Here is a 27,581-nt window from a genome sequence, read left to right as displayed (position 1 = left end):
GACACTGGAGATGTGGGCAGGACCGCTGCAGCATGTGTGAGGGCTTTGGGACGTTAAGAGGATGAGGAGGCCGTGAAAAGATGGTGTGAGTGACGCAGCTCGGTGTTTCAGAAGCTCTGTTAGGCTCTGTGTGAAAAATGCTCTGGAGGAGCGAGTGGGTGAGGGAGGCTGCTTGTAGGAGGCTGCGCCGTGGCCCGGGTGACAGGGGTGGTGGCTTGCACCGGGGTGTTGGTTGTGGGGGTGGAGAGAAGGAGCCGGAATGTACCCATCAGGTCCTCTGGGGGGGGGGCCTCCGTGACTGATAGGATGGGGGCTAGGTGGGAGGAGGGGGCGGGAGGGGGAGGAGAAGGAAGCCTTGGCCCGGATGATGCCAGCTGACTGGCGACAGCAGGAAGAGAAGGAGCGGGTCTTCACCAAGAGGGAGCTCTGAGGAGAGGGGAAATTGGTTCAGCTTGGGATGTGTTGGCTTCGGAGGGCCTGCGAGTCAGTCAGAAGGAGGCAGCGGGTAGGCAGCCCAAATGCGAGTCTGGGTGCAGAGGAGGCCCAGGGTGGGGAGTCGTTAGTTCACACGCTGTCTCTGATGTTGGACAGTGTGGTTTCGGGGAAGCTAAAGGGAGAGTAGTGTGTTGGGGGATGGGGGTTTGGTGGGCAACAATGTCAGACATTGCTGAGAAGCCGGGTAGGATGAAGGTTGAAAATGGGCCTTTGGCCTTGTGACCCAGCCATCGCTGCTTTGGGTGGCGTGGGGAAGAGGTGGGGGGGGTGAGCCAGGCCCATGCGGGCTGAGGACTGGGTTGAAGAGACGCCCATGGAGACACTCCCTCCACTGCGTGAGGGTGAGGGTGAACGAAGAAGGGGCCGTGAGAGGAAGGAGAGAGCTCGGATTTTCGAGAAATGTGAGAGCAAGGATTTTTAGCTTTGCTTTCATCTCTGGAGGGACCTGTGTGAAAGCTCAGTGGGAAGGAGCCAGCTGACAGGGAGAGGTTGGCGATGAGGACGGTGGGGTGAGTGACGGGGGATGGGAAGCCCCCCAGAAGGCAGGAGCTCAGGACAGGTGGAGAGGTTGGCCTGATTCAGGCCCTGGGAGGGAGAGAGCAGAGCAGGGCCCCGTACAGGGAGACACGCAGGTCTGGTGGCAGGAAGTGGAGGTCGTTCTGGTCTGAAGATTTCTATTTTTTTCTGTGCAGTAGGAAGTGAAGTTTCTGGGTGAGACGGCGGAGGGGGGAGTGGTTGATGAGGGGGGTCGGGGTGGGGGGAGCTGGGGCGTGATCAAGGTTTGTGGAGAAGAGAAAGGTTTGAAAGAGATACTGAAAACAAGAGAATGAGCTGAAAAGGAAAACCTGGCCTCAAACTCTGTTACCTGTCTGCATGATGAAGCCTCCAGAAAAGGAACCCCGGCAAACGTGATTTCGGCTCTCTAGCACCTTGTGAGGCTCGTGGGTGAGGGACTCGTGCATGTTAATTGATTGAATTGTCGGCCTGTCTACCTTTCCAAATCCTTCTCAGCACTCTCCCCTCCTTCCCAGGTACCTGGGTCCCCCCGTGACACCTCACCAGGGGCTAGTTCACGTTAGGGGGGAGTAAGGAGCGGGGCTCAAACTTGGCGTTGCCAGCCCCGTGTGGCTAGACCCTCCCCTCCTGACGCTGACTACCCCTCCCGGAGGCGGCCACCCTGTCCAGCTGGACCTGGTGGGATTTCAGGACTTAACAGTTGAGGTGAGAAGGTTTAGGCCCCGGGAAGCAGGCTAGGTGGGAAAGAAGCTTCCCCACTTTCTGCAGAAGAGTGTAAGGGAGCCCTTCAGTCTTTCTGTAAGCCTCTATGGCGTACCTCTCGTGTGCACGGTTCCAAGTGTCGGTACCCCAGGAAACAGAAGGAACCCCTCTGCCCTCCCGGAGCTTGTATTCTGGCCGGGGAAGATAGGCAGTAAAGGGGTCAACCTATAACATGCCTGATGGTGGCGGGTGCTTTGGAGGAAAACACCTCAGTCGGGGATGTTGTGTTTCCAAGTGGGGCGGTCGGTGAAGGCCTCACTTGTGACGTAGCGTTTGAGCAGATACCTGAAGGGTGGGAACAAGCCGTTCAGGCGTCAGGGGAACAGACAGCAGGTAAAGGCGCTTGCACTCGTCAAGAAGAAGCGAGGCCAGTGTGGCTGGGATGTGTGACCAGGAGGAGAGTGCTGGAAAATGAGGACAGGCCAGACCCTGTAGGACTCCCAAGGACAGTGGCTTTAACCCTGAGGGATGAGACCGTTGGAGCAGACGAGTGGCATATCTGACTTCTGTTTTTAAAAAGATGGCTCTGGCTGCTGGGGTGTGGGTGGGCCGTACAGGGAAGGGCAGAGGCAGGAGGCCAGCTAAGAGATTCACACTGTTGCCAGTGGGGGGATGATGATGCCAGCTTAGAGCAGAGTGGCTGTGCTGAAAGTGGGGAGCAGCAGTTTAAGATGTCTGGAAGAAGAGCTGGGAGGATTTGTGTTGTGGGGTGCACAGTAAGCAGAGCCAAGGGTGACTCCAAAGTTTTGGTCCAAGCAGTAGGGTGATTGGTGGCACCATTTTCCTGAGGTGGAGGAAGGCTGTGGGAGGAGCAGGTCGGGGGGAGGGGGGTTGGCTGTGTTGCTTATTGAAGTGCCTGGTGAACGAACATGGAGGTGTGGGCCAGGCAGTTGGAATGAAGAGAGGTCCAGACTGCAGATAGAGTCGGGGCGCGGTCAGCCACGGATGGCATCTAAGGCAGGAGCCAAGGTGAGCACACCAGGAGAATGAGAATGGAGACAGACAAAAGAGGTCCAGCACCAGCCTGGGGCCTCTGAGCCATGGGAAAATGAGGAGCAACGGGTGGGGAAGAGGAGGAGGAGGAGGAGGGGGAGGAGGAGGAAGGGTCTGAGAGCTGGCCCAGTGGTCTAGCTCTGTGCGTCTCACATGGTAACCTGCTATAGAATCCGGCCCAGAAACTTGCTTAACAAGCAGACTTCTAGGGGCAGCCCAGGTGGCTCAGTGGTTTAGCGCTGCCTTCAGCCCAGGGCCTGATTCTTGAGACCCCGGATTGAGTCCCACGTCAGGCTCCCTGCATGGAGCCTGCTTTTCCTTCTGGTCCCTGCCTCTCTCTCTCACACATTATTACTCTCATGAATAAAATAAATAAATAAATAAAAATAAAAAAAACCCAAGCCGACTTCTACCTATACCAAGAGATCCCAATTTTGAAATACCTCATAGGGTGGGCTACAATATTGCAACAAGTAGGCTCCCCAAACAGAGGTCTGTTTCTCTGGGGTAAGGTGTCCCAGCCAGCACCTTTATCATGCTCCAGGGCACACTCGAGGGCATACGGTTGTTGTATTTTGTGCATAGGCATGGTCCCCACCCGGACTGAACTGTCTGGCGACAGGAACTGTCTAGCAACTTGGGATCCCCCCCCCAACATACACACCGTAGAATGAGGCACAGGGCTCTGCATACAGCAGGCGCTGAATAAATGCTGACCAGTGAAGGGTGGACATGCGTGGATATTAAGTGTTTATTGATGTGTCAGGCACTGTGTGAATTAACACATTTGATCTTCACTCCAAGCCTTAGAGCCAGGTACTATTATTGTCCAATGTTCTGGATGAGGACGAGATGACACAGGTAAGGGACTGAACCGGCGACGCCTGACTCCAGAGCTGGTCTCCCGGCTGTGCTGCCTGTCACCCAGACCTCCGTCTTGGGGTCGGGTGGGGTGTTGGTACATTTTCCTCTGGCCATGACACAGGGTGAAGAGCACTGGATTTGGAGTCAGGAAGCCTGGAGTGACATTCCTGCTCCACCACGTGCTAGCCGTGCGCGATTTGGGGCAAGTTGCTTGACAGCTCGGGCCCCGGGTACTTCACCGAGAGGTGACGATGCTAATATTGCCACAGGGTTCGTGTGAGGACTGGGTACGATGTTGTATGTAAAAATAGAAACTGCTAAGTACTGGTGTGTGTAAGTGGTAGTGTTATTATGATTATCTTGAAAAACATCAAACCGTGGAACCCCTAAGATTACCCAAAAAAGTTGTCGGAGGGCTATAGATCGGAGGAAACCCAACAGGCCTTGCTGCAACCAAAATAGTGCCCCTGTACACATTTTTATTTACTGATGTTTCTGCGTGAGATTTGGTTTGAGGCGTTTCAATTTTTAAAAAGCTGCGACACCCTTGGCTAGCCGATCCCCTAAGCCCTCTCACAGTTGACTGGCTCAGTTGTTGGGGGGGGGGAGCCATTTTTTCAAATTCTTTCTCTTTCCCTTGGGCCCCCCCCCCCCAACGCTCCCTTCCTTCTCTCCCTTTTCTGCCGTCCTGATCCCAAGAACCCGACGTCCAGGGTTGTGTGAGGGGCTACAGCGCTGGGTGAGGGGGACTCTAGGATGCCCACCCAGGTGTGGCCTGGGCGTCTGCGGTACACCTGGAGTAGCAGACCTCAGGAAGCTTCTAGGCTGTATACTGCCACAGTACAGAGCTGGCATGAGAGGGTCACCTCGGGTCTCATCCGCTTCCTCCCTGGGCCCGGGGCCAGAGCTGGCCTCGCCGCTGGTCAGGAGTGGATTGCTCTGTCTCCCTCTCGCACAACATTGACCCGTGGCCCAGCCACAGCCTCTCCTGGCTCTGAGGCAGTGGGCAGTAGTGTGTCCATCTGTGGTCAGCTTTGGAGCTGTGACCCTAGCACAGAGGCAGCTGTGCATGAGCCTGTGGGAGAGACGGGGCACGGCTAGAGTGATGTTGGCCTTTGGTAGCTAAAAGCCACCAAAAGGTCAGGCCGAGACTTCTGAATCCACCTGGCACGTTTGTTCTGTATCCTGTCTAGGAGGTCTCAGTCCTCTCCCCTTTCCCCGGAGCACCCATAGACCAGGGAGGGTGGGCCCGGGCCAAGGCTTTTGAATTCCGAGCCTGGTCTCAACCCCTTGTCTGTTGGCTGTGCATCCAAGCTGCCATGTGGCTCCACCAGCCGGGCCCCTGGGCTCCTCATCTCCCTGCGTTTGGGAGAAGACAGGATGGTTGGGAAGGGAGAGGGTGAGAAGACCGTAAGCCTGCAATGACGCCTCAGGACGCCATGAAGTAGGGACCCCCACCCACATTTGGAAAGAAGTCTGGTTGGGATGCGGCGGCCTTTCCCAGGAGGAGGGTTGGGAGTTTGGCAGGAATGAGGGACAGAGGCTGACCCAGGCTCAGGGGAGTACCGCAGGGAGCCCTGTAGAAGCGTGGTCGGGGCGGGGAGAAGACCACACAGCACAGTGTCCCCATGGCCAAGGGCTCAGGGGGTTTCAAGGAGGAAGTACTAAATGCCACATAAAGGGCAGGAGGGCCGTGATTTAGGGCAGGCTAATTGACAAGTCTGCTTGTGTGATTACAGTTTAGGTCGTTGAACTAATATAATACGCTTTTCCAAACTCCCTAGTGCACCCCCCTCCCCCCAACACCCAGATGATTCGGGCCCCCCAGCTTATTCAAGGGCAGGGTACAGAGAACTGGGGGAGGAGGCAAGGCTGCAGGGAGGTGCCTGTGGGATCCTAAGGGGGACGCAGGCCTGCAGGCACTGACCTGGACCCAGGAAGGGAAGGTGGGGGAGGGGGAGAGGGAAGGGGGTCCTTGGGGGTGCTGGTGGGAGGAAGTGTGATGGGGGGGTGCAGGGGGTGGCGTGAAGACCCCCAGCCCCTCAGTGCTGCATCCCTCTTTTCCCCTTCAGTGTCTGCGTACAGCAGGCCCTCAGCAAAGGATGGATTTACAAAAAGTGATTGAGTGAATGAACCTTTTTTTTTAAGATTTTATTTATGTATTCATGAGAAACACAGAGAGAGAGGCAGAGACGTAGTCAGAGGGAGAAGCAGGCCCCATGCAAGGAGCCTGACATGGGACTCGATCCTGGGACCGCGGGATCACGCCCTGAGAGGAAGGCAGACCCCCAACTGCTGGGCCACCAGACGTCCGAGTGAATGAACTTTTGGTGGGGGTGAGTGAGTCCAGTGTAACCCTGAATTCGGAATAGGGCATCGGGTGAGGTGAGGAGGAGAACGAGAGAGGAGAAAGGCAGCTGTGAGGGGAGGAAGAGCAGTTAGTTTAGTTAAGGGTCCCCGACGCGGGGGGAGCAGCGCCCAGTGTTGGGGAGGGGCTGGCTGGTATCTGGGGAATTCATGGAAATAGGTGCAACTTGTGCATAAGGAGTGAAGATGAGTCGCTGGGCACCGAGCCCACCCACAAGGCTGTCGTGTGACTCGAGCCTTAATGGGGGTGCTGACTGTAGGGGAGGGGACAGCGGGCGGGCTCCCAGGGCTCCACTCAGTGATCAGAACTGCCACTCATCGCCATCACTTCGGGCGGGCCAGGGGATGGGGGGTAGGAATATAGGGATGCAGAAAGAGCAAAGTGCGTTCCCAGCAAACGAGTGAGCGAGGAAACACATACAAGCGTGAAAAAGACAGAGGAAGGGGCACCTGGGTGGCTCTGCGGTTGGACGTCTGCCTTCGGCTCAGGGCGTGATCCCGGGGTCCTGGGATGGAACCCCACATCAGCGTCCCCTCCGGGAGCCTGCTCCTCCCTCTGCCTGTGTCTCTGCCTCTCTCTCTCTGTGTGTCTTTCATGAATAAATAAATAAAATCTGGGGGAAAAAAAAAAGGACACAGGAAGCTAAAGGGGAATATTTAGGGAGGTTGCACTGAGGTGGAGCGGGGACCAAGGTCATGGTGTCCTACGTGAAGGGGTGTCTTCAGGAAAAGGGCCTGGGCTCTCTCCCTATGGTCCCAAATGACTCCCAACCTCCCCCTCTCGTTGCCCTCATTCTTCCCCATCTCAGTGGACAGCAGCACCTCCATGTAGGTGTTGAGGCCCGATCCTGACATCAGGGCATCAGCCTCCGGTCCTCCCTGCCTCCAAGCCTCATATGCAGTCACTTGATGCTCCATTTCCCTGCCACCACCATAGTCCAGGTCCATGCTGTCTTCCCCGACGGCTGCACTGTGTCCTGACTGCTCTCCCCTGCGTGCCCCCGCACCCCGGCCCTCACCGTCCGCTCTCTGTGCCGCATCCGGTGTGGTCTCTTCAGCCCCAAGGCAGACACTGCCATTAGCTCCCTGAATACCCATGCTGCTTCCCGTTCCTTTGATCTCAGAACAAACCCAGACTTTCCTGTGGGCGACCAGGCCCATGTGATCTGGCTTCTTCCCTATCTCCCCCAGTCCTTCCTCTTGTCCCTGACATTAGGCAACACGGGCCTCCTCTCTGTTTCTCAGACACGCCAAGGCCTTTCCCAGAACTGGCCGCTACCCTTGCTGCCCTCTGCCTGCAGCGTCGGTCCTGCTACTCCTCACCCTTGCTCCTTCTCATCCTCCCCTCGCTGTTCAAGTATCACCCCCTCCATGAGGCCTTCCTGTCTACAGAGGCTGCTTCTGTTTCTCTATCTTCACACCCTGTTCGTTTCCTTTAGAGGACTTGTCACGGTTTGTAACGGCCTCCTTTGTTGTCACTCCCTTGTCTCCTCCGTCAGACTGTACAAGCCCCACGGGAGTAGGCTTGAACCCTCTCTCTCTTGTTCTTCCCTGGCTCCCAGAGCCTGATACAGTGCCCCCGCCCCCGCCGTCAGTCAGGTTATCCTCGGGGTGGGAGGATATTGATGGAGGGGCTCTGGGGCAAACGCTTAATAATAATAATTGCCCTCATAGCACTTCCTGTGTACCCCCATTAGAAGCTCTTCATGCATAGGGAAGGTGAGCAAACTTGTTCTGTAAAGAACCAAGTAAGAAGTATTTTAGGCTTCGGGCCGTATGGTCTGTGGCACAACTGCTCAACTTGGCTGTGGTGGCAAAAAACAAATAACAACAACAACAACAACACAAAAAGCCAACCCCAACCATAGATGATATGTAAACAAATGAACATGGCTGTGTTCTGGTAGAACTTTATTTACAAAAGCAAGTGGCAGGGCCGGCTGACTCGTGACATATAGTATTAGCTTAGTTAATCTTCAGAGATTCTGTGAGATAGCTACGATTATCATCATCAATATTTTTTAGCTGAAAAAAACTGAGAAGCGTAGAGACCGAGTAACTTGCTAGGCATCATACAGCTCTTCAGGGATATAATCAAGATTTGTGCCCAGGCAGGTGGATTCCAGAGTCCATGGGGGTGGCCACCGTACCACACTGCCTCTGAGCAGACTTTGGAGAAGCAGAGAGGGACCCCAGCACCTCCTTATCGCCTGTGGGCCTCCACTGCTTTCTGGCCGTGGGACCTCTCCACGTTTCCTCGTTCAACAAGTTGGGGATGCGTACATCATAAGGTTGCTGTCGGGATTGAAACGAAACCATGTAGGGATACCTGGGTGGCTCAGAGGTTGAGCATCTGCCTTTGGTTCAGGGTGTGATCCCAGGGTCCTGGGATCGAGTCCCACACTGGGCTCCCCAGGGAGCCTGCTTCTCCCTCTGCCTGTGTCTCTGCCTCTCTCTGTGTGTCTCTCATGAATAAATAAAATCTTTCAAAAAAAAAAATCAAGACCATGTAGGTAAATTAGCTGGCTCTGAGCCTAGACATAGCCTCACTGAGTATAATCCTGACCTATAGCCAATTCCAACCCTTAGGTGCCATTCACATCTTTCCATATCATCCCCTTGTCATCTGCCCACCTCCTTCAGATTTACCCTAGTGTGTCTTCATGGCCCTCCTTCCAGTGAGGTCTCCCAGTAATCCTAGAGTTCCCCTATGTAAGGAAACACTGACAGTGCTCTGGGGCTGGCTCTGAGGACCTGGAGACTGATGAGGACAGCCCCTCCCCGAGGAGCTGGCCCAGGACAGCAGGGAGGGCTGGAAAAGGATTGGCACTGAGGCTAGCGGGGAGAGACTGGAGTCAAAGCTTCCTCCAGGGGAAGCTTTCATGTGGGAAGATCAGTAGCCTTCTAATTTTTGGGGGGGGGGATGGGGGGGTTAAATGCGGAGAGCAAATCTGAAAGTTCTGCTCCAGCATCACGTGGAGCCAGGTGGACTCAGGCTGGGTTCTGAGGCTTCCCCGTGAGCACGATTGATGTTGAGGAAGCAGCTGGTACAGGGTACATGTGGGTCAGGCACCCCAGGGGGGGGCGCAGGGATGCCCTTCCGCCCTGGAACCCCCTGTTCTTCACCAGCCATGCTTTGCTGCCCTCCCAGTAAAATGAGGAACCAGGGGTTTCCTGACAGCTTGGAGAGAAATCACACTTCTCTTCAAAGGAATTAAAATCTTACGCCCATCATTTGTCCTGCATCCAAGAAAACCCTCTCCCGGGAAAGGATAAGGAAAAGAAAGAATGAAAAAAATACCCCCAGACCTTTGCCTGTGACGCCAAAGCCAGCCATCCCATGGACAGGCAGCAGGTCAGGAGGCTGTCGTCACCTACTATCTTGGCTGTCGTGGTGTCACCTGGCCTTTGCATGGTCTCCCTCCCACGTTACGCCTGATAGAAAATGGCCTCGTTACTTCTGCGTTTTTCCAAGGCCCTTCCTCTTTGTCTAACCTACATGGTTAAAGGTTATTGAAAATAAAACCAGTTTCGCTCAGAAGTCACATATTGACGTATTGTTGTTGTGTTAAGCTCTGGAAACGTTAGAGAGGAAGAGAAGGTCAAGGGTTGGAGCAGAGGCCTAGCTGTTGTCGTGAGAGGTTGCGTCTTCCAAGGAAAGATCTTTCTGGGCCATTGCAGACAGAGGCTCTGGTGACCACCTTCAATGCAAGTCCCTTCTCCCTCAGGCCATGTGGATAACCTCCTAGAGTGTCTTTCTTCTTCCTCTTCTTCCTCCTCCTCCTCCTCTTTCTTCTTCTTCTCCTTCTCCTCCTCCCCCTCCTCCTCCTCCTCCCCCTCCTCCTCCTCCTCCTCTTTCCTGGTAGTAACTGTTCTCCCTAGAAGAGCAGAATCTCAGAATTCAAGGGCCAGCTGGTGAGCACATGCTGAGGGGTTGGCTGAGCTCATGCACAGATTCCAGAGTCTTCTTGAGTCACTGCATCTTGGGGTTAACATTTTAACTTCTCCTCATCACTGACCGTGTCCCCCTCCCCCCTTTGATTTCAGGCCAGAACCGGTTGTAGGCTCTCGGGAGGGTCTGGGGAAGAACCTACTAGCACCTGCCCCCCTGTTGCTGAATGTGAGCGTCAGTCAGGGAGTTGGCTCCTTATGCTTCTGGCGAGGCCTGAATGGAGCTGAGAAATGGGAAGTTTGCCTTCTAGAAGCCCAGCCTATGATTGGTAACTTTCATCGGCCAGTGCAGGGCTGCCCCTCCATTGCCCACAGTGCAAGGACCATCCTGGGGCTCCTGGCCAGCCTTTGTGCCCCTGACTTGTCACCCGGCCCTGTAAGTCCCACCTGTCAAACAAAGCGGTCTCTCCTGACTCTGCCGCTCTCAGGATCCTCGCTTACAAAGGAGCCCCGGGGAACACTGCAAGCCTCTCAAACCCTCCCCTCTGTACCCTTACCAAGAACCCCTGGACCCTAGAAGTCATTAGCAGGAGGGATCTGGACCTAGTAAGGGGTGCAGGGTCACACAAGGCTGAGGGGGAAGCAGCACCTGTTAAATCCCAAGTAGGAAGCAAGGAAGGGCTGCTCTGTAGCCACAAGTGTGTGTGGGAAGGGCGGACGTCAATATGGGCGTCATAGAATTTTCCCATCGCTGTCTCTCTGGGATGTCTTCTCTCTCCAGATCTTATTTCATTAGCACAGATCTAAACCTATTATGTCAAATGCCATCCCTAAAATGACATCTGAATTATTTGTAAAGTAAAAAATAATAATAATAATAATAATGCCCTGAGCAATTTAAAAACAATTATTGATCCCACAAAGGAAGTGTGGCCACTCCTAGAAACCGCATCATTTATTCTGGAAGAGATGTTAGATGTCCACTTGTCTGGCCCACCTCCACTCGCTTAAGACTAAGGGACCCCAACCTCGTTATGTCCCCTACCCACATCCTTGCTGCTTTCCTTCTCTCCTTCATCCTCTCCCATTGGTGCCATCGATTATCAGTCTTCCAGACGAACCTCGGATTCATCCTCCACTGTCCCGTCCTTCAGCCCTTGCACTGAACCCATTTCTAAATCTCTGCATTTTACCTCAGAAATGCCTCACAAACATGGCTTCTCTCTGCCCCTGCCTTGACTCAGGCCACTGTCATCCTTCGGTCCGGATGGGGTCCAGGTACTAGCCTCTTCCCTAAACTCCCTGCGTGGACCTGTCCTGAATGTTTAGCATCCCTAAAACTATCAAAACCATGGGGCAATATTTAGAACTTCCAACTGTGGCATTCATTCAGGGCTCTTCACGCGATGCTCCTCCCCTCTCTCCACATTACATCTCACAGAGACCTTTCTAGTGGTTTCTGACAGGAATTCCTTAAACAGAAATCGGCTTACGCAGGTGATGGCAAAGCTGGGAAGCTGAAAGGAAGATTCGGGGTGAAGCAACTCAGAGATGAGTCCTGGCAGGAGGCGGCCCACCTCCACCCCCCCTGGAGCTTAGGGGCTGGGGATTACCCTCAGCTGGCCTGGCAGGAGCTAGGCCACACAGCCAGGGGCTATCTGGTGGTGAGGAAAGCCATGGAGGAGATCCATGGGAGACAAATACTCTGGCTTCTCCCTTCGGCCCACCCTTCAGTCTCTTGACAGTTCTCTTGTTGGCTGAACCCAGCCAGAAGCCATGGAGCCCAGGAAACAGAGTTTGTGGGGGTCCACCCTCACCCCACCTCGTGATGTAGACCAGAGCAGGAGAGCAGACAGTGGGTCTGAGAACAAACGGGCAAATGACTGGCATGTTCCCATAATTCCACTTGAGCTAGAGTTAATTACTAACCATTCCAGAAGTTTCGTGATATTCTCAGGGAAATTCTTTTTTTTTTTAATAAATTAATTTTTATTGGTGTTCAATTTACCAACATACAGAATAACACCCAGTGCTCATCCCGTCAAGTGTCCCCCACAGTGCCCGTCACCCATTCACCCCCACCCCCCGCCCTCCTCCCCTTCCACCATTCCTAGTTCGTTTCCCAGGGTTAGGAGGCTTCCATGTTCTGTCTCCCTTTCTGATATTTCCCACACATTTCTTCTCCCTTCCCTTATATTCCCTTTCACTATTATTCATATTCCCCAAATGAATGAGAACATACACTGTTTGTCCTTCTCCGATTGACTTACTTCACTCAGCATAATACCCTCCAGTTCCATCCACGTTGAAGCAAATGGTGGGTATTTGTCGTTTCTAATGGCTGAGGAATATTCCATTGTATACATAAACCACATCTTCTTTATCCATTCATCTTTCGATGGACACCGAGGCTCCTTCCACAGTTTGGCTATTGTGGACAATGCTGCTAGAAACATCGGGGTGCAGGTGTCCCGGCGTTTCATTGCATCTGAATCTTTGGGGTAAATCCCCAACAGTGCAATTGCTGGGTCGTAGGGCAGGTCTATTTTTAACTCTTCGAGGAACCTCCACACAGTTTTCCAGAGTGGCTGCACCAGTTCACATTCCCACCAACAGTGTAAGAGGGTTCCCTTTTCTCCGCATCCTCTCCAACATTTGTGGTTTCCTGCCTTGTTAATTTTCCCCATTCTCACTGGTGTGAGGTGGGATCTCATTGTGGTTTTGATTTGTATTTCCCTGATGGCAAGTGATGCAGAGCATTTTCTCATGTGCATGTTGGCCATGTCTATGTCTTCCTCTGTGAGATTTCTGTTCATGTCTTTTGCCCATTTCATGATTGGATTGTTTGTTTCTTTGGTGTTGAGTTTAATAAGTTCTTTATAGATTTTGGAAACTAGCCCTTTATCTGATATGTTATTTGCAAATATCTTCTCTCATTCTGTAGGTTGTCTTTGAGTTTTGTTGACTGTATCCTTTGCTGTGCAAAAGCTTCTTATCTTGATGAAGTCCCAATAGTTCATTTTTGCTTTTGTTTCTTTTGCCTTCGTGGATGTATCTTGCAAGAAGTTACTGTGGCCGAGTTCAAAAAGGGTGTTGCCTGTGTTCTCCTCTAGGATTTTGATGGAATCTTGTCTCACATTTAGATCTTTCATCCATTTTGAGTTTATCTTTGTGTATGGTGCAAGAGAGTGGTCCAGTTTCATTCTTCTGCATGTGGATGTCCAATTTTCCCAGCACCATTTATTGAAGAGACTGTCTTTCTTCCAGTGGATCGTCTTTCCTCCTTTATCGAATATTAGTTGACCATAAAGTTCAGGGTCCACTTCTGGGTTCTCTATTCTGTTCCATTGATCTATGTGTCTGTTTTTGTGCCAGTACCACACTGTCTTGATGACCACAGCTTTGTAGTACAACCTGAAATCTGGCATTGTGATGCCCCCAGCTATGGTTTTCTTTTTTAAAATTCTCTCGGGGAAATTCTTGTATCTCTTTCATCTAGAAAGGAGAAGGGGTACTTTCTTCGTGACCAGCTGAGATGTTTGCTTCTCTGGGAAGTCAACACAGACACCTCGGAAAGCATTAGCTACCCCTCACCTGGGCTTAGTTCTTTTGTACTGCTTGCAGCCAGGGCATTATAACGCCTCCTTCTTGGATCTGATTGCCTCTGCGTGACTTGGAGGCCTTCTGTGGCAGATGTAGTATCATAGATCTCTGCAGTCTTGGGACCCAGTCCAGGACATGCGCATGCTGAGTCCGTGCAGGGATAGACAAACAAGGGAAGTGTGGGGGTGTCTTGTTTAGGGTTGCATAGCTGGTGAGCTGCAGAGCAGGGATGGATGGAGCTCAGGTCTCTGGCCCTGTGTCATTTTCTCTTTCTTTCTTTCTTTACTTGAGAGAGAGAAAGAGCACACGAGAAGAGGGGAGGGGAAGGGAGGGGTAGAGGGAGAAGGGGAGAAGGAGAAGCAGACTCCCTGCTCAGCAGGGAGCCTGACATGGGGCTCCATCCCAGGACCCTGAGATCAGGATCGGAGCCCAAGGCAGATGCTTAACCGACTGAGCCACCCAGCCCCCGCCCCACCACCACCATGCCTTTTCACTCAGGAGTTTCATCCACAGTAACTCATAACTCCCAAGAATCAGATCTTGAAAACTCTGGAAGCATAGTTCCTGGGCTTATGTCTTACAAAGTATAAAGTGATTGGGGTGCCTAGGTGGCTCAGTCAGCTGAACCTCCTACTCTTGGTTTTTGGTTTGGGTCATGATATCAGGGTTGTAGGATCAGGCTCCACACTTGACAAAGGAGTCTCCTTGAGATTCTCACTCCCTCTGCTCCCCGCCCCATCCTGCTTGCTCTGTCTCTCTCTTTCTCAAAATAAATAAATAAATCTTTCCCCAAAACGCCCAAAGTTTAAAATCATTTATAAAAACATTCCCAAGTTCTCCAGATCTTCATTAATCTAAACAAGGTATTTGGGATCCTATGGAAGTAGTATGGACATACGGACAATCTACCTTTCTTTCTTTCTTTTTCTTTTTTCCTACCTTTCTTTTTTAAACCTGAAACTGAATTCTGCTAGATGGGTGTCCTTTTTACTGTAACTAAAACCTAAACTCTTGTCGCTTCAGAATGTTAGACAGTTCATTATGTATTCCCCAAAAATGAATCCAAAGGAATTTGTCAGGAAAGAACTTAAATCCTGACATCCACAGCTTTCCTTTGGAATTCCTAGAAAATTCTCAAGGAAAAGAGGCAGCAATTTAAAAGCTAAAAAATGATGTTGACAAGAAACTCAGTAAGAGTGCTTGAAGAGCATACTGTATGTGATTTTTTTTTATCTTTTTAGGTTCAAGTCCGTAACTTTTCTGCAAAAGGACCTCACTGTGAGTTCCATCAATGGCAGGAATAAGGCACTGCTCACTGCAGTAGGGAGAAATACAAGCTCTCGTAGTAATTTTGATGACCTTCTTTTCTTATTTGCAAGAACTGAACTCTTTTTGCTCTTCCTGTTACATAAGCTATTATACCCAAAGGGGAAAAATTTCAATAAAATGGAACTCATTTATTTCCACTAAATAGCTGCCTGGGAATGTCAGCGTACTAGCTGGAAATGTTCAATTAATTAGAGAAATATGTTTGTTCGACCAAGAAACAGCAGCCTTTATGGTCGTATTACGGGGACTCTCTCATGTCCGTGAACAGATTGAGTTGATTCCATTTGGGGGGGCTCATCATGGGCCCAAAGAAGCTTCAGAGGAAAGACACAGATCCTGCCCTGGGAGAGAGAGATCACAGTTCAGTTTATACACAAGGACACTGTCCTGAAACATCTAAAGTACATATTGTGTTGCAGAACATAAGTGCTTATTTTGTTAAAAAAAAATCTAATGAGATAAAAACTCAATTTCATAAAAACAAATACTGGGCAAGACAACAGATAAGAGAGTGAACAAGGTCAGTAGATGACTTGTGCATGCTGCCCACAGCTGGGCTAGACACAAAGGTTGGGGGGCAGGGGGCATCAGGTCCTCAGGCCTCTGCAGGCCATTCAGCGGTGTAAGGAGGCCATGGGGGTCACAAGCATGCTGGAACCCCCGCCCAGTGGTTCCCAGAGTGTGCTGCTGGAGGGCCGGGGGGCTGGAGCAGCTCTTACCAGGAAGGCAGCTAATAGGCTCTTACTTAGTTCAGGTATGTTCAGGCATAGAAGTTGGCAAATTGTACAAATTAGCCTCCCTGAAGCCCTTTCAGGGGACCTGCATGGGCAAACTATTTTCATAATACTCCTAAGATCTCCTTTGCCTTTTTTGCTCTCCTTTCCTGAGCAGACAGTGGTTCTTCCCGAAAGTTATGTGATGTGTGATACTGTAACAAATTCCGTGCTGGGGGAGTATCAGCCAGGAGAACCTGCCTATCTTCTATTAAGCCCAAGAAGGTGTGTGAAAATGTAAAAACAATGCTATTCTTCTCACTCATTTTTTTTTCATTTTGGAAAATGGCTATTTTTTTTATAAAAATGCTATTTATGTTAACATATAATTGGCTCCTTATTTTCTTTTTTTTTAAGATTTATTTATTTATTTATTATTTATTTATTTATTTATTTATTTATTTATGATAGACAGAGAGAGAGAGAGAGAGAGAGAGAGAGAGGCAGAGACACAGGCAGAGGGAGAAACAGGCTCCATGCAGGGAGTCCGACGTAGGACTCGATCCTGGGACTCCAGGAGCGCGCCCTGGGCCAAAGGCAGGCACTAAACCGCTGAGCCACACAGGGATCCCTGGCTCCTTATTATCTTAAAATGAATTAATAAAGAAATATATTTATTAAAGCCCTCAGATTTTTAAGGTATTTATTTATTTATTTGAGAGAGAGGAAGAGAGAGAGAGAGCATGCGCATGAGCAAAAGGAGCAGAGGGAGAGAATCCCAAGCAGACGCCACGCTGAGCACAAAGCCCGCTGCGATCCCACAACCCTGAGATCATGACCTGAGCCAAAACCAAAGTAGAATGCTTAACCAATTGCGCCACCCAGGTGCCCCTAAACTCCTCAGTTGTTAATCTCAAATTGGTAAATACTGATGCTATAACCCACATAAGCAAAAATTGTGTCCTCAATTTTTTTTTTATTTTTTAGAGTGGTTTTAGATTCACAGCAGAATTGAGCAGAAGGTACAGAGATTTCCCACAGACCCTCACACATGCACGGCCTCCGCCACGATCAACATCCCCCACCCCCAGCGAGGTATGTTTGTCCCAGTTGATGAACCTACATTGCGTAGGGGAGGACAAAGAACTTCCCCTCTACTCTTCTGAGTTCTTCGCCGAGACCCCTGTGATAAATGACAGATTAGCAAGAGGAAAAACAAACAGAAAGTTATTAACATATATAACTCGTGTATGCATGGGAGATACCCAGGGAAAAATGAATAGCTCTCTGAGGTGGCTTGGGATTCAGGCTTGAACACCATGCTAAGAGGCAAAGGGGAGAAGGGGAGAGGGAAGTAGGCCTCTTAGGGGAGAGTGAATTATTTTTAGGAGAGATAAATGGGCCCTTAGTAGGTTAGGTGGGAGATGTGATAGTTTGTAACCAAGTTTGTCTGGGTATCACCTTCTAGTTTCTTCTGTGATGAGTCACTCTTTTCTGGTTGATGAGACTCCTGGAGACGTGGTTGATAATAACTGAATTCGTTTTGGAGGATCTGTCTTTAGACAGATAAGGTGTTGTTTTAGGACAAATGTGTAATGACATGTACCTACCATTAGAGTATCATACCAAGTATTTTCACTGCCCTAAAAGTCCTCTGTGCGCCGCCTATTCATCTCTCCCCACCTCCATCCTGACTCCTGGCAACCACTAATCTTTTGACTGCCTCCATAATTTTGTCTTTTCCAGAATATCTTCTAGTATGCAGGATCTTCAGATTGGCTTCTTTCACAACTAATATGCATTTCAGATCCCTCCACGCCTTTTCATGGCTCGATAGCTCATTTCTTATTAGTGCTGAAGGATACCCTACTGTCTGGATGTACCCACAGTTTATCCATTCACCCACTGTTGGACATCTCAGTGGCTTCTAAGTTTGGGCAGTTATGAATAAAGCTCCTGTAAACATCTGTGTGCGGGGTTTTATGTGGACATAGGTCTCCCATGGGTAAATACCGAGGAAGGATTGCCAGACGGTAAGAAATGTCTAATAAGAAACTGCCAGGCTGGCTTCCCACGTGTTGTATTCCCACCCCCCACCCCTGACCCCCACGATGAGTGAGGACTCCTGCCCCTTCACATCCTTACCAGTATCTGGGATCGTCAGGGTTGGGGATCTGGGCCATTCTAGTAGGTGAATCGTGGTATCTCGTTGTTCTTATTTGTATTTTCCTGACAACATATGATGTGGAGGACCTTTTCATATGCTTGTGTGCCCTCTGCCTGTCTCCTCTGGTGAGGTGTATTTTGAGTAACAGTCCTTTATCAGATGTGCCTTTTGAAAATATTTTCCCCCACTCTGTTGCTTATTTTCTCCTTCTCTTGACCATGTCTTTTGCATAGCTGAAATTTTTAATTTTAATGAAGTCCAGTTTATGAATTCTTTCTTTTATGGTTTGTGCCTTTGGTGGTTATCTCTAATAAGTTATTGCCATACCCCAGGTCATCTAGATTTTCTCCCATGTTGTCTTCTGGGAGTTTAATAGTTTCATCCTCATAATTAAGACTTGTTAAATCTCAAGAGTAAACCTAGTAAAAAGGGGAACAGTCACGTCTCCTACAGTTCACCTACCACCCTTGAAGCTCTGCAGGAAGCATATGCAGAGAGGAAGAGGTGGGGCTTTGGTCTCAAACCCCAGGATTAAAACAAAAACAAAAAGCCCTGTTCTGCAGGGCTCCTCCACAGTTCTCTCTGTTGAGAGAACAGCCTTATCTACTGAGAGAGGCCAGTTGCTTTCTCTGCTCCATTTTCACAGGGCACACCCCAGACTGAGCTGGCTCCAGCTCTGGGTGAGGCCAGCAGCTGACTTGAGCAGGGCTGGCTGCCAGATGGCGCCCATCTCTGGCCTTCACTGTCAGGCCACACAGCTGCTCTCTGGCCCAGTTGACCTCATCAGCTGCAGGACAGTCTTGAGGGATCCCAAGAGCAAGCCAGAGCAAGCAAGCCTGAAGGCCAAGCCTTCCTGTTCCCTCGCCACGTGGAAAGATGTCACCCCCAGGGGCCACCCTTGATTGCCTCCCAGCCTTTAGCCACTTGCCAGACACCCTCAAAGCACCACTGCTGGCACTGTGCCAAAAGTCAGAGCATTCCTCCTGGGGAGGCAGGGCTGGGTTCAGTGGATCCATCAGGGTCCCCTGATCAGGTGTCTGTGCAAGAAAGTCTAGACTTGTCATCAGACTTCAAAGATGGAGAAAGACCTTCCTTTAAAAAAAAAAAAAGATTTTATTTGTTTATTCATGAGAGACACATAGAGAGGGGCAGAGACATCGGCAGAGAGAAAAGCAGGTGCCCCACAGGGAGCCCGATGCAGGAGTCGATCCAAGGACCCCAGGATCCCAACCTGAGCTGAAGGCAGACGCTCAACCACTGAGCCACCCAGGTGCCCCGGGGGAAGTCCTGCCTTATAAAGTTGAAGGATCACTGTGTTAGAAGGCAACACTAGTTAGGGCCGTCCTGTTGAAGGTTTGTCAGGGTCCATTCAACAATATTAATTCAACAAGTAGTTGATTTGTTCTCCACATCTGGCTCAGTGCTCAGGGCTGGAGCTGCACCGATGAGTAAGACCGGATGTGATCTGTGTGTTTTTGAAGAGCACTGATATAAATCAGCTACTCACACAAATGCATGTCTAATTTAAAATTAAATGTTGCTCTGAATTTCAGAACCTGGTTCTTTGATAGATACAACAGTGGATGTTTAGTGCTTGGTTTTGTACACTTGTTTATTTTTGAGTTAGGTAATATATTCATGTTCAGAAATTCGAAAGGATGATAGAGTGAAACGTCACTCCCCTACCCCCCACTTCCTTGGGTGGCCCATTATCCCTCAGCCACTCCCCGGACGCCATACGTGCTTCATAGACATGAGTGGGTGTTCTGCTGTTCAGCGGGGGAAGAGGAAGTGGAGTGGAGAATAAAGACTTACCTGAGGATATGACACTTGAAATTTGAAGCACGAATGTGAAGTGAAGAAGCCTGGGAGAGGGGAAGCATTCTCGGTAGAGGCAATAGCTTATGCAAAGGCCCTGTGGCAGGAGACAGCTTGATGTATTAGATGCATGAAAAGCCTGTATTGCTCGAGTGCAGAAAGCAAGGGGAGGAGAGGTCCAGGATGCTGCTGGGTGGAGAGGATGCAGCCTTGGAGCTCTCTTGGCACTGTGGACTCTCCCCTAAGAGCCTGGGAAGCCACTGAACGATGCGAGGAGGTAACCTTCAATCACACTTGTGTTTTGAAAAATGTTACCCGGGCTAGAATAAGGAGAATGGATCGGAGGGGAACACAGTTTAATGCACTTATTTAGGTTGGGTGAGAAACGATGCGGCTCGGTGGCGGTGAAGTATGTACCTATATTGCAAGAAATGATATGCAAGGTGCTTGCTTCTGGAAAACGTTAACAAGTGTTTGTTTCGGTTCTTGCAACTGAGTGGAAGGAAACTTCCTCACCAGGGTCTGCTTAGAATGCACTTAACACGTGGCTGTGTTTGCTCCAAGCATGTGGCCAAACTCCCAGGATTACCTAGCATCCTGTAAAAGGCTGATGGACAAAAGTCCGAAGCCTCATAAATTCTTGCTAGAAGCCTTCTCTGGCCTCTGGCCGGGCACCCAAAACTAACTCCCCTGGGCGGGCGCCCTCCAGTGGCCGGAGGTCATTACAACGTCCTAGCAGAATGACCAGGTGGGTGATGCTCCCTAATCAGGAGGCAGATCCTTAGAGCCCCTGATGGCTGTGGTTATTTGGGTATCTGCACACTGAATTTTCCTCCCCCCCCCCAGAATGGCTTATTCTGAGGACCAAGGAGGTGTCCCCTGTGGAGCCCCTGATGGCTGTGGTGGTTTGGGTATCTGCACACTGAATTTTCCTTTCCTACCCCCCCCCCTGCCAGAATGGCTTATTCCGAGGACCAAGGAGGTGTCCCCTGTGGTTTCATCCGCCAGAACTCCAGCAACTCCATCTCCTTGGACTTTGAGCCCCACACGGAGTACCGGTTCGTGGAGCCACTGGAAGAGCGCTACAAATGTGCCTTGTGCCACTCGGTGCTTCACAACCCCCACCAGACGGGGTGTGGGCACCGCTTCTGCCAACACTGCATCCTGTCCTTGAGGTGAGGGGCGGGGCCCGCAGAGGGTGGGGGGGGTGCGTCCCCAGGACCTGGGTGTCCGGGCAGCTGTTGGAATTGCTGTGGCTGGCCACGGAACCACAGAGGCGCGCAGGGGCTCCCCCAGAGCCCTTCTCCCGGAGCCCCAGAAATCACCTTCAGTTTTTATGTCTCACCACTGCTTCCCCACAGTCGCCTTTCACCTCCTTTTTAAAAAATGATCAGAGGGGCAGCCCGGGTGGCCCAGCAGGTTAGCACCGCATTTGGCCCAGGGCGTGATCCTGGAGACCTGGGATCGAGGCCCACGTCGGGCTCCCTGCATGGAGCCTGCTTCTCCCTCTGCCTGTGTCTCTGCCTCTCTCTCTGTGTGTCTCATGAATAAATAAAAATCTTTTTAAAAAAAGTAACTTTAAAGATATAATAAATACAAACGATCAGAGTGTCCTGAACGTGCAGTGTTCTGTGGGCTCCAGGTGTGCAGTGTGCTGAGCCGGGAATGCTGGTTGCTCGTTGCTCCTGAGGGTCACACCTTTGCTTAAAATGTAGACCCCACGTGGGTGCCGAGTCTGTGTTGGGAAGGGCCTGCAGTCACAGGGGGCCTTGTGGTGGTCGCTCTGACTTTGCCTTGCCCTGAGGCACAGGTGGCATCACGTCGGGAGAGGGACCTCACCCGCAATGGGTGCTGTGTGCTGCCGGGGCAGTGCCTGGGTCATGCCGTTCGGAAGGAGGAGCCCAGGAGAGTCGTGGAAGCAGGCTCTGGGGGGCTGATGTAGCGCAGCAAGAAGCCGTTTCCCACCAAGCTTGGAAGGGGGGTTATGATAGCACATTCTCATTCATTCGTGGGTTTGTCCATTCAGCGCCTGTGTGTTCCAGGCACCTGGCTAACACTGAGCTCTCGTGCACAGAGAGGAAGAGCCAGAGGTCCAGGGTGGAACAGGACCCAGCCTCTGCCCTCCAGAACACTCCAGTCTAGTGGAGGAGACAGGTTCTGGTACAGTGCGATTAGCAGAAGGCAGCCAGAGGACATTGGACTGTGTCTGGGGGACTTACTGTAGGACCTGCGTCCTGGGGAATGAGTGGGAGTATTTTAGCAGCCGGGGGAGGTGACAGCTCTTCTTGGGGGAGGGAGCAGAAGGAGGGAAGACAGAGTCTGGACTGTTGAGGTGTGCATGTGGGGAAGGTAACTCCAAAGGGTCAAGCATGGCTGGGGCCCTGGGGCTGCTCTTGAAGAGCTGTTAAGGTCAACTCTTAATTTGGCTCTATTTTTATTTTTCTCTCCAGAGAATTAAATGCAGTCCCACTCTGCCCTGTAGATAAGGAGGTTATCAAATCTCAGGAGGTAAGAAAGTCACCACCTGGGGCGCCTGGGTGGCTCCGTGGTTGAGCATCGGCCTTCGGCTCAGGGTGTGATCCTGGGGTCCTGGGATCGAGTCCTGCATCAGGCTCCCTGTGAGGAGCCTGCCTTTCCCTCTGCCTATGTCTCTGCCTTTCTCTGTATCCCTCATGAATAAATAAATAAAATATTAAAAAAAAATAAAAAGAAAATCACCCCTTTGTTTAGCAGCTGTCTGGGTGATGGAGAAGCCAGTGCCTGAATTGAATTGGACATAGAGGTTGGAGCAGTAGAGTGGGAGAGGGGGCCTTTCTTAGAGTCCACACTTCTCTGCTGTGGGGTCAGGTCAAATCCCACTCCTACCACTGTTTCAGAGTCTTGTTTGGGTCTTTATTGACCCCCACCCCCTAAATTTCTACTCTGCTCTCTTCTTACCCCCTTACTACACTGGCTCCAGGTACGCTGAATTGCTTGGAGAATTGAAACACCCTGTTTCTTGGAATTCACTTTCTCCTCTAGTCACTTCCTAAAACTTCCTTCTATCATTATTATGTCTAACAATAGCTTTATTGATATATAATCCATATGCCATAAATTTTATTTGTATAGTGTACGTATTTCCTGGGTATACACCTAGGAGTGGGATTACTGGGTCACATAATTCTATTTAGGGTCATAATGGGAACTCTAGGTGTAACATTCTGAGGAACTGTCAGACTGTTTTCCAAAGCAGCTGCACCCTTTTACATTCCAGCCAGCAGGGTATGAGAGTTCTAATGTCTTTAGATCCTTGTCAAAAGCTGTTACTGTCCATCTTTTTTATTATACTCTTTCCAGTGAGCACCTGTTTCGATTTGCGTTTCTCTAATGATTAATGATACGGAGCATCTTTTCATGTGTTTGTGCATTTGTATGTCTTCTGGTAGACGTGCCTATTCAGTTTCTTTGCCCATTTTTAAGTGTATTATTGGTTTCTTATTCTTGAGTTTTAAGAGTTCTTTATATAGTCTAGATACAAGGCTCTTACCAGATATATGATTTACAAATATTTTCTTCCCGTTCTGTGTGTTTTTTTTTTTAAGATTTCATTTATTTGAGAGAGTGTATCAGCAAGAGAGAGAGAAGGAGCAGGGAGATGCAGAGGGAGAGGGAGAAGCAGGTCCCCACTGAGCTGAGAGCCTGAGCTGGGGCTTGATCCCAGGACCCCAGGATCATGACCTGAGCTGAAGGCTGACACTTAACCAACTGAGCCACCCAGGCACCCCCTGTGGGTTGTCTTTTCTCTCTCTTGATGGTGTCCTTTGAAGCATGAAAGCTTTCTGTTTTGATGAGGTCTTACTTGTCTGTTTAGGTTCCTTGTTCTTTTAATGTTGCATCTAAGAAACTGTTACCTAACCTGAAGATTTTCTCCCTTAAAACTTCTGTGGGTTTTTTTTTTTCTTCTCTTTTTAGCGATGGGGGAGGGACAGAGGCAGAGAGAGAATCTTAAGCAGGCTCCACGCTCAGCATAAGCCCGACATGAGGCTTGATTTCATGACCCTGAGATCAAGACCTGAGCCAAAATCAAGAGCCAGACACAGCTGACTGAGCCACTCAAGCACCCCTCCCTTAAAACTTCCTTTTAAGCTCAGTTTTCTTCCTTTACAATTCTATTACAGGATGTTCAAGCGTCACCTCCTCCAGGAAGCTCCCTGAGCACCTGGTCTGATGTACATGCTCCTTCTCTATGCTCTTGTGTTGTGTTTTGCAAACACCTCGCAGAGGACAGTGCTGTGTTTGTATGTGCCTCACCCACTAGATCAGGGGTTGGCGTACTACAACGTGAGATTTGTTGGGACAAATCCAGCCCACCACCTGTTTTTTATGGCCTGTGAGCTAAGAATGGTTTTCTTACAAATCATTGGAAAAAAATACAAAGAAGGGTGCATAGGAACTCTGTACTATTTTTGCAACTTCTTGTGAGTCTTTAAACCATTTCAAAACAAAAAAAAAAAGACCCTTATTTTAAAAATCAAGAAGGGAATAATGTTTTGTGACAAGCAAAAATTACATGAAATTTACCTTTCAGTGTCTGTAAATAACATTTTATTGGAACGTAGCCTGTACGTTGGTTTAAGTATGGAGTACAGCAGAGCTGAGTAAGTTGCAAAAGAAAAGGTTGCACAGTAGCCTGCAAAGCTGAAAATACTTACTGTCTGACCCTTTATGGAGAAAGTTTGCCAACCCCTGGTGTGTGCTGAAATAGCAGGTCAGCACAGCTTCAGTGACACTACCTGATGACTAATACAAACTTTACACTATGACAGGAAGCTGAAAGCGTCACCTTCGTCCACAGCTTACCTTCTGACCTTTGAGCCTATGAGGTCAAGTGCACCACGAGATCCTCCTGCAGCCTACAGCACTGAGCACTGAATTTCCTGACTTGTGTGTTTAGTGGCCTGTCGGAAATATGTATCTGAGAAGGCCTTTTCTTTTATGGTGCTGAATCTGATGTTTCCATTCCAACCACTGTCTGGAAGTTTCCACCTGACTTTTGAGATTATATTTGAAGACGAAATCGGTAATAGTTTATTCACATTGCTCTGAGGCTGTGGCGTGTAGGAGACCTATTTTGTTTCTCTTTTAGGTGTTTAAAGACAATTGCTGCAAAAGGGAAGTCCTCAATTTATACGTGTATTGCAAAAATGCTCCTGGATGTAATGCCAAGATTATTCTGGGACGATACCAGGTCGGTATTACTCATAACCAATATTTCCCTTTGCCATTTTCCCAGTGACATGTATTGAACACCTTTGTGGGATAATTACTGGGCTAGGCGTGATGGGGGGTTCATTGGGTTGCCCTCAGAGAACTCCTGTCTAGCAATATATTTGGCTGCAGTACAGCACACCAAGGGCTAAGGTGCGCGTGAACAGGTCCATTTCGTTTGGAACGCATGAAGGCCATACTATATGTATTAGACCTAAATTGTGGGTTAGGGGTCAGTGATCCAAAAGAGAAGATGTGGGACATGCGGGGCAAAAGGACATGTCATTTGTGGGGAACTGTGAAGGATTTGGGATCCCTGGGGTGGGAGCCAGGGCAGGCTGCAGAAGGACAGGATTGCAAGGGTCTCTGTCCGAAAGCATTGGCGGGTGGTGGGTGGGTGTTTCCCAGCAGCTATGGGTCCTGGCCTCTTAGTTTATGATCTGAGGCATATAATTGCAGACCAACACAGAGCTAGGATGTGGTTTAAAGGCGAAGCATTGGTATGAGCTGCAAACACACAATGTGTAGGGGGAGTGAAGGGGAGTTACTTTCACATGAAACTGCCCTACCTGGTTCTTCCATCCTGCTGGGGAAGCAGGAAGCTTGGTCGGTGCCAAACTGGAAATGGAGCAATGGGGCTTTGCCACAGCAGGCCCGTATCAGGTATGACCACACTGTGTAGGAATAAGAAGCAGGCATCTCTGGCTTCCAGAGAATGGCTTGGAGGCTGCTGAAATATTCCTCTTCCACCCACACATTTTGGAGCACATTTCAGGTGATTCAGCCTTTTCTCCACCTTGCCTCCAAACCTCCCAGACACTGAGCTTCTAAACATGTATATGGTTTCCTCATTAACCCCAGGATTTTTCTGGAGGTTCACTGAACTTTCTCGTGTTTCGATAGTCGGGCCCTAGAGCGGGGGCATCTTTTCCAGCTTTGTGGTCATGAAGGCTGAGCAAGAAATGAGGCTCCAATTGACCATCCAGCCGTCAGCTTTTGTGACCAGATCATTAGCTTCTAGAGAACAGTGGCTGGTTTCTTTTCACCTGTTTCTTCTGTGTTTCCCTCGCTCCTGTCCCCTACCTGCACCCTGGCTTGCAGGTGAGGTGTAGGTTCTCCAAGATATCGGAATTGTGATGAGTGGTGACTGTTTCAGTGACAGTGGAGGGGTAGCAGGAGCAGCGAATTTTGGAGAAAATGAGGATTTCAGTGGTCGCTCTTTGTTTCTTATTATTAGAAGCAAAGGAGAGTAGCAATAATGTTTATTTATCTCCTACAGCAAAACTGGTTGCGTCTTCTCTCCTTCAGGACGGGATCAGCAAACTGTTTCTGCCAAAAGCCAGTTAGTAAAATGTTTAGGTTTTGCAGGCCATACAGTCTCTGTATCAGCCACTCAACCCAGCCCTTCCCTTTCAGAGGGAAAACAGCTCATCCCTCCCCTCCCCCCAGCAGTGTGTAAAAGTGGATGTGGCTGTTCTCCACAAAAACCTTATTTACAAAAACAACAGACCAGCTGTGTTTTAGGGGATCTCTCAGGGGACAGACTCACTAGGGTTTTGATGACTTGTTAGCATCACAAAAACTTGCAGTGATCCAGAGGTTTTATTAAGATATATCTCCTGCTGCTGAGTGAAATGAGTCAAGAGGACAAACATTATATGGTCTCGTTCATTTGGGGAATATAAATAATAGTGAAAGGGAATAGAAGGGAAGGGAGAAGAAATGGGTAGGAAATACCAGAAAGGGAGACAGAACATAAAGACTCCTAACTCTGGGAAACGAACTAGGGGTGGTGAAAGCGGAGGAGGGCGGGGGTGGGGTGGGGGTGAATGGGTGATGGGCACTGAGGGGGGCACTTGACGGGATGAGCACTGGGTGTTATTCTGTATGTTGGCAAATTGAACACCAATAAAAAATAAATTTATTATTAAAAATAAATAAATAAATAAATAAATAAATAAATAAAATCAGTAAAAAAAAAAAAAGATATATCTCCTGCTTTTAAGAATCTATACATGGGGGCGCTTGGGTGGCTCAGCCAGTTAAGTGTCCACCTTTGGCTCAGGTCGTGATCTCGGGGTCCTGGGGAACGAGCCCTACATGGGGCTCCCTGCACAGTGGGGAGTCTGCTTCTCCCTCTTCTGCTGCTTCCCCTACTCATGTGTGTATGTGCACGTCCTCTCTCTCTCATTCTGCACTCTTGCTCTCAAATCTTTTTTAAAAAATAAAAATCTATATTGTGAACAATACCGGAATGAGCACTGTCCATATCATCATTGTCTCATATTCTGGTGAAGGACATGTTCTGACTACAGGTCTGTCCATTCCCAGCTTCCCTGGGGCCTGGGATCCTGTATTTCTTTCTGTCTGCTTTCCTCAGCTACTTCTGGAACAGTTCCCATTCTGTCCCCTTTCTCTGTTTAACCCTTTCCCTTCCTTCCTGTACTTGGGACATGCCCTGCTCTTCCCTCAGCCCCCTCTGCCCTGGCTTTTGCTGCCTGTCATGCAGAGATCAGGACTTGGATGCAAAAAAGAAATCCCAAATGCCCTTGGAGAACTGGCAGATCCCTCAGCCAGCCTAAGGGCAATATTGAGGAACTAATGTGAGAATGGGAGCAGGGTCCTGGATGATCTGAAAGAGACGCAGCATGCTTCCTCCTTCAGCCGTCTTCCTGTCCTCCTAACTCTGGTCACGCAGGCTGGCCATCACGGTCTGTCTGTGCAGCCCCGTCCCCCCAGCTACCCCCAAGGCCCCCCCACCTTCCAGGCTTCCCGCTGGCTCCCCCTCCCACCCTGGTCAGTGGGGCCCACTG

General features: G+C 49.9%; 1 protein-coding gene across 3 annotated transcripts in view; it reads left to right on the top strand.

Annotated features, from left to right (window-relative positions):
- Window positions 1-27,581, top strand: part of TRAF5 (TNF receptor associated factor 5) — a 49,265-nt gene that overhangs the window by 8,151 nt on the left and 13,533 nt on the right. For 2 of the 3 annotated variants that reach the window (XM_055319130.1, XM_055319132.1), the window contains exons 2-4: window positions 20,475-20,693; window positions 21,969-22,026; window positions 24,647-24,748. In XM_055319130.1, the coding sequence (XP_055175105.1) occupies window positions 20,476-20,693; window positions 21,969-22,026; window positions 24,647-24,748 (378 nt within the window). In that variant the 5' untranslated portion in view covers window position 20,475. Of the gene's footprint in view, window positions 1-17,955; window positions 19,796-20,474; window positions 20,694-21,968; window positions 22,027-24,646; window positions 24,749-27,581 lie in introns of those variants that run through there. The other variant, XM_055319131.1, reaches the window with a different exon arrangement.

Source organism: Nyctereutes procyonoides, unplaced genomic scaffold (genome assembly GCF_905146905.1).
Source record: "Nyctereutes procyonoides isolate TBG_1078 unplaced genomic scaffold, NYPRO_anot_genome, whole genome shotgun sequence".
NCBI classification, from domain to species: Eukaryota; Metazoa; Chordata; class Mammalia; order Carnivora; family Canidae; genus Nyctereutes; species Nyctereutes procyonoides.
The sequence above is the reverse complement of the archived record's forward strand: the minus strand, read 5'-3'. Positions and strand labels throughout refer to the sequence as shown.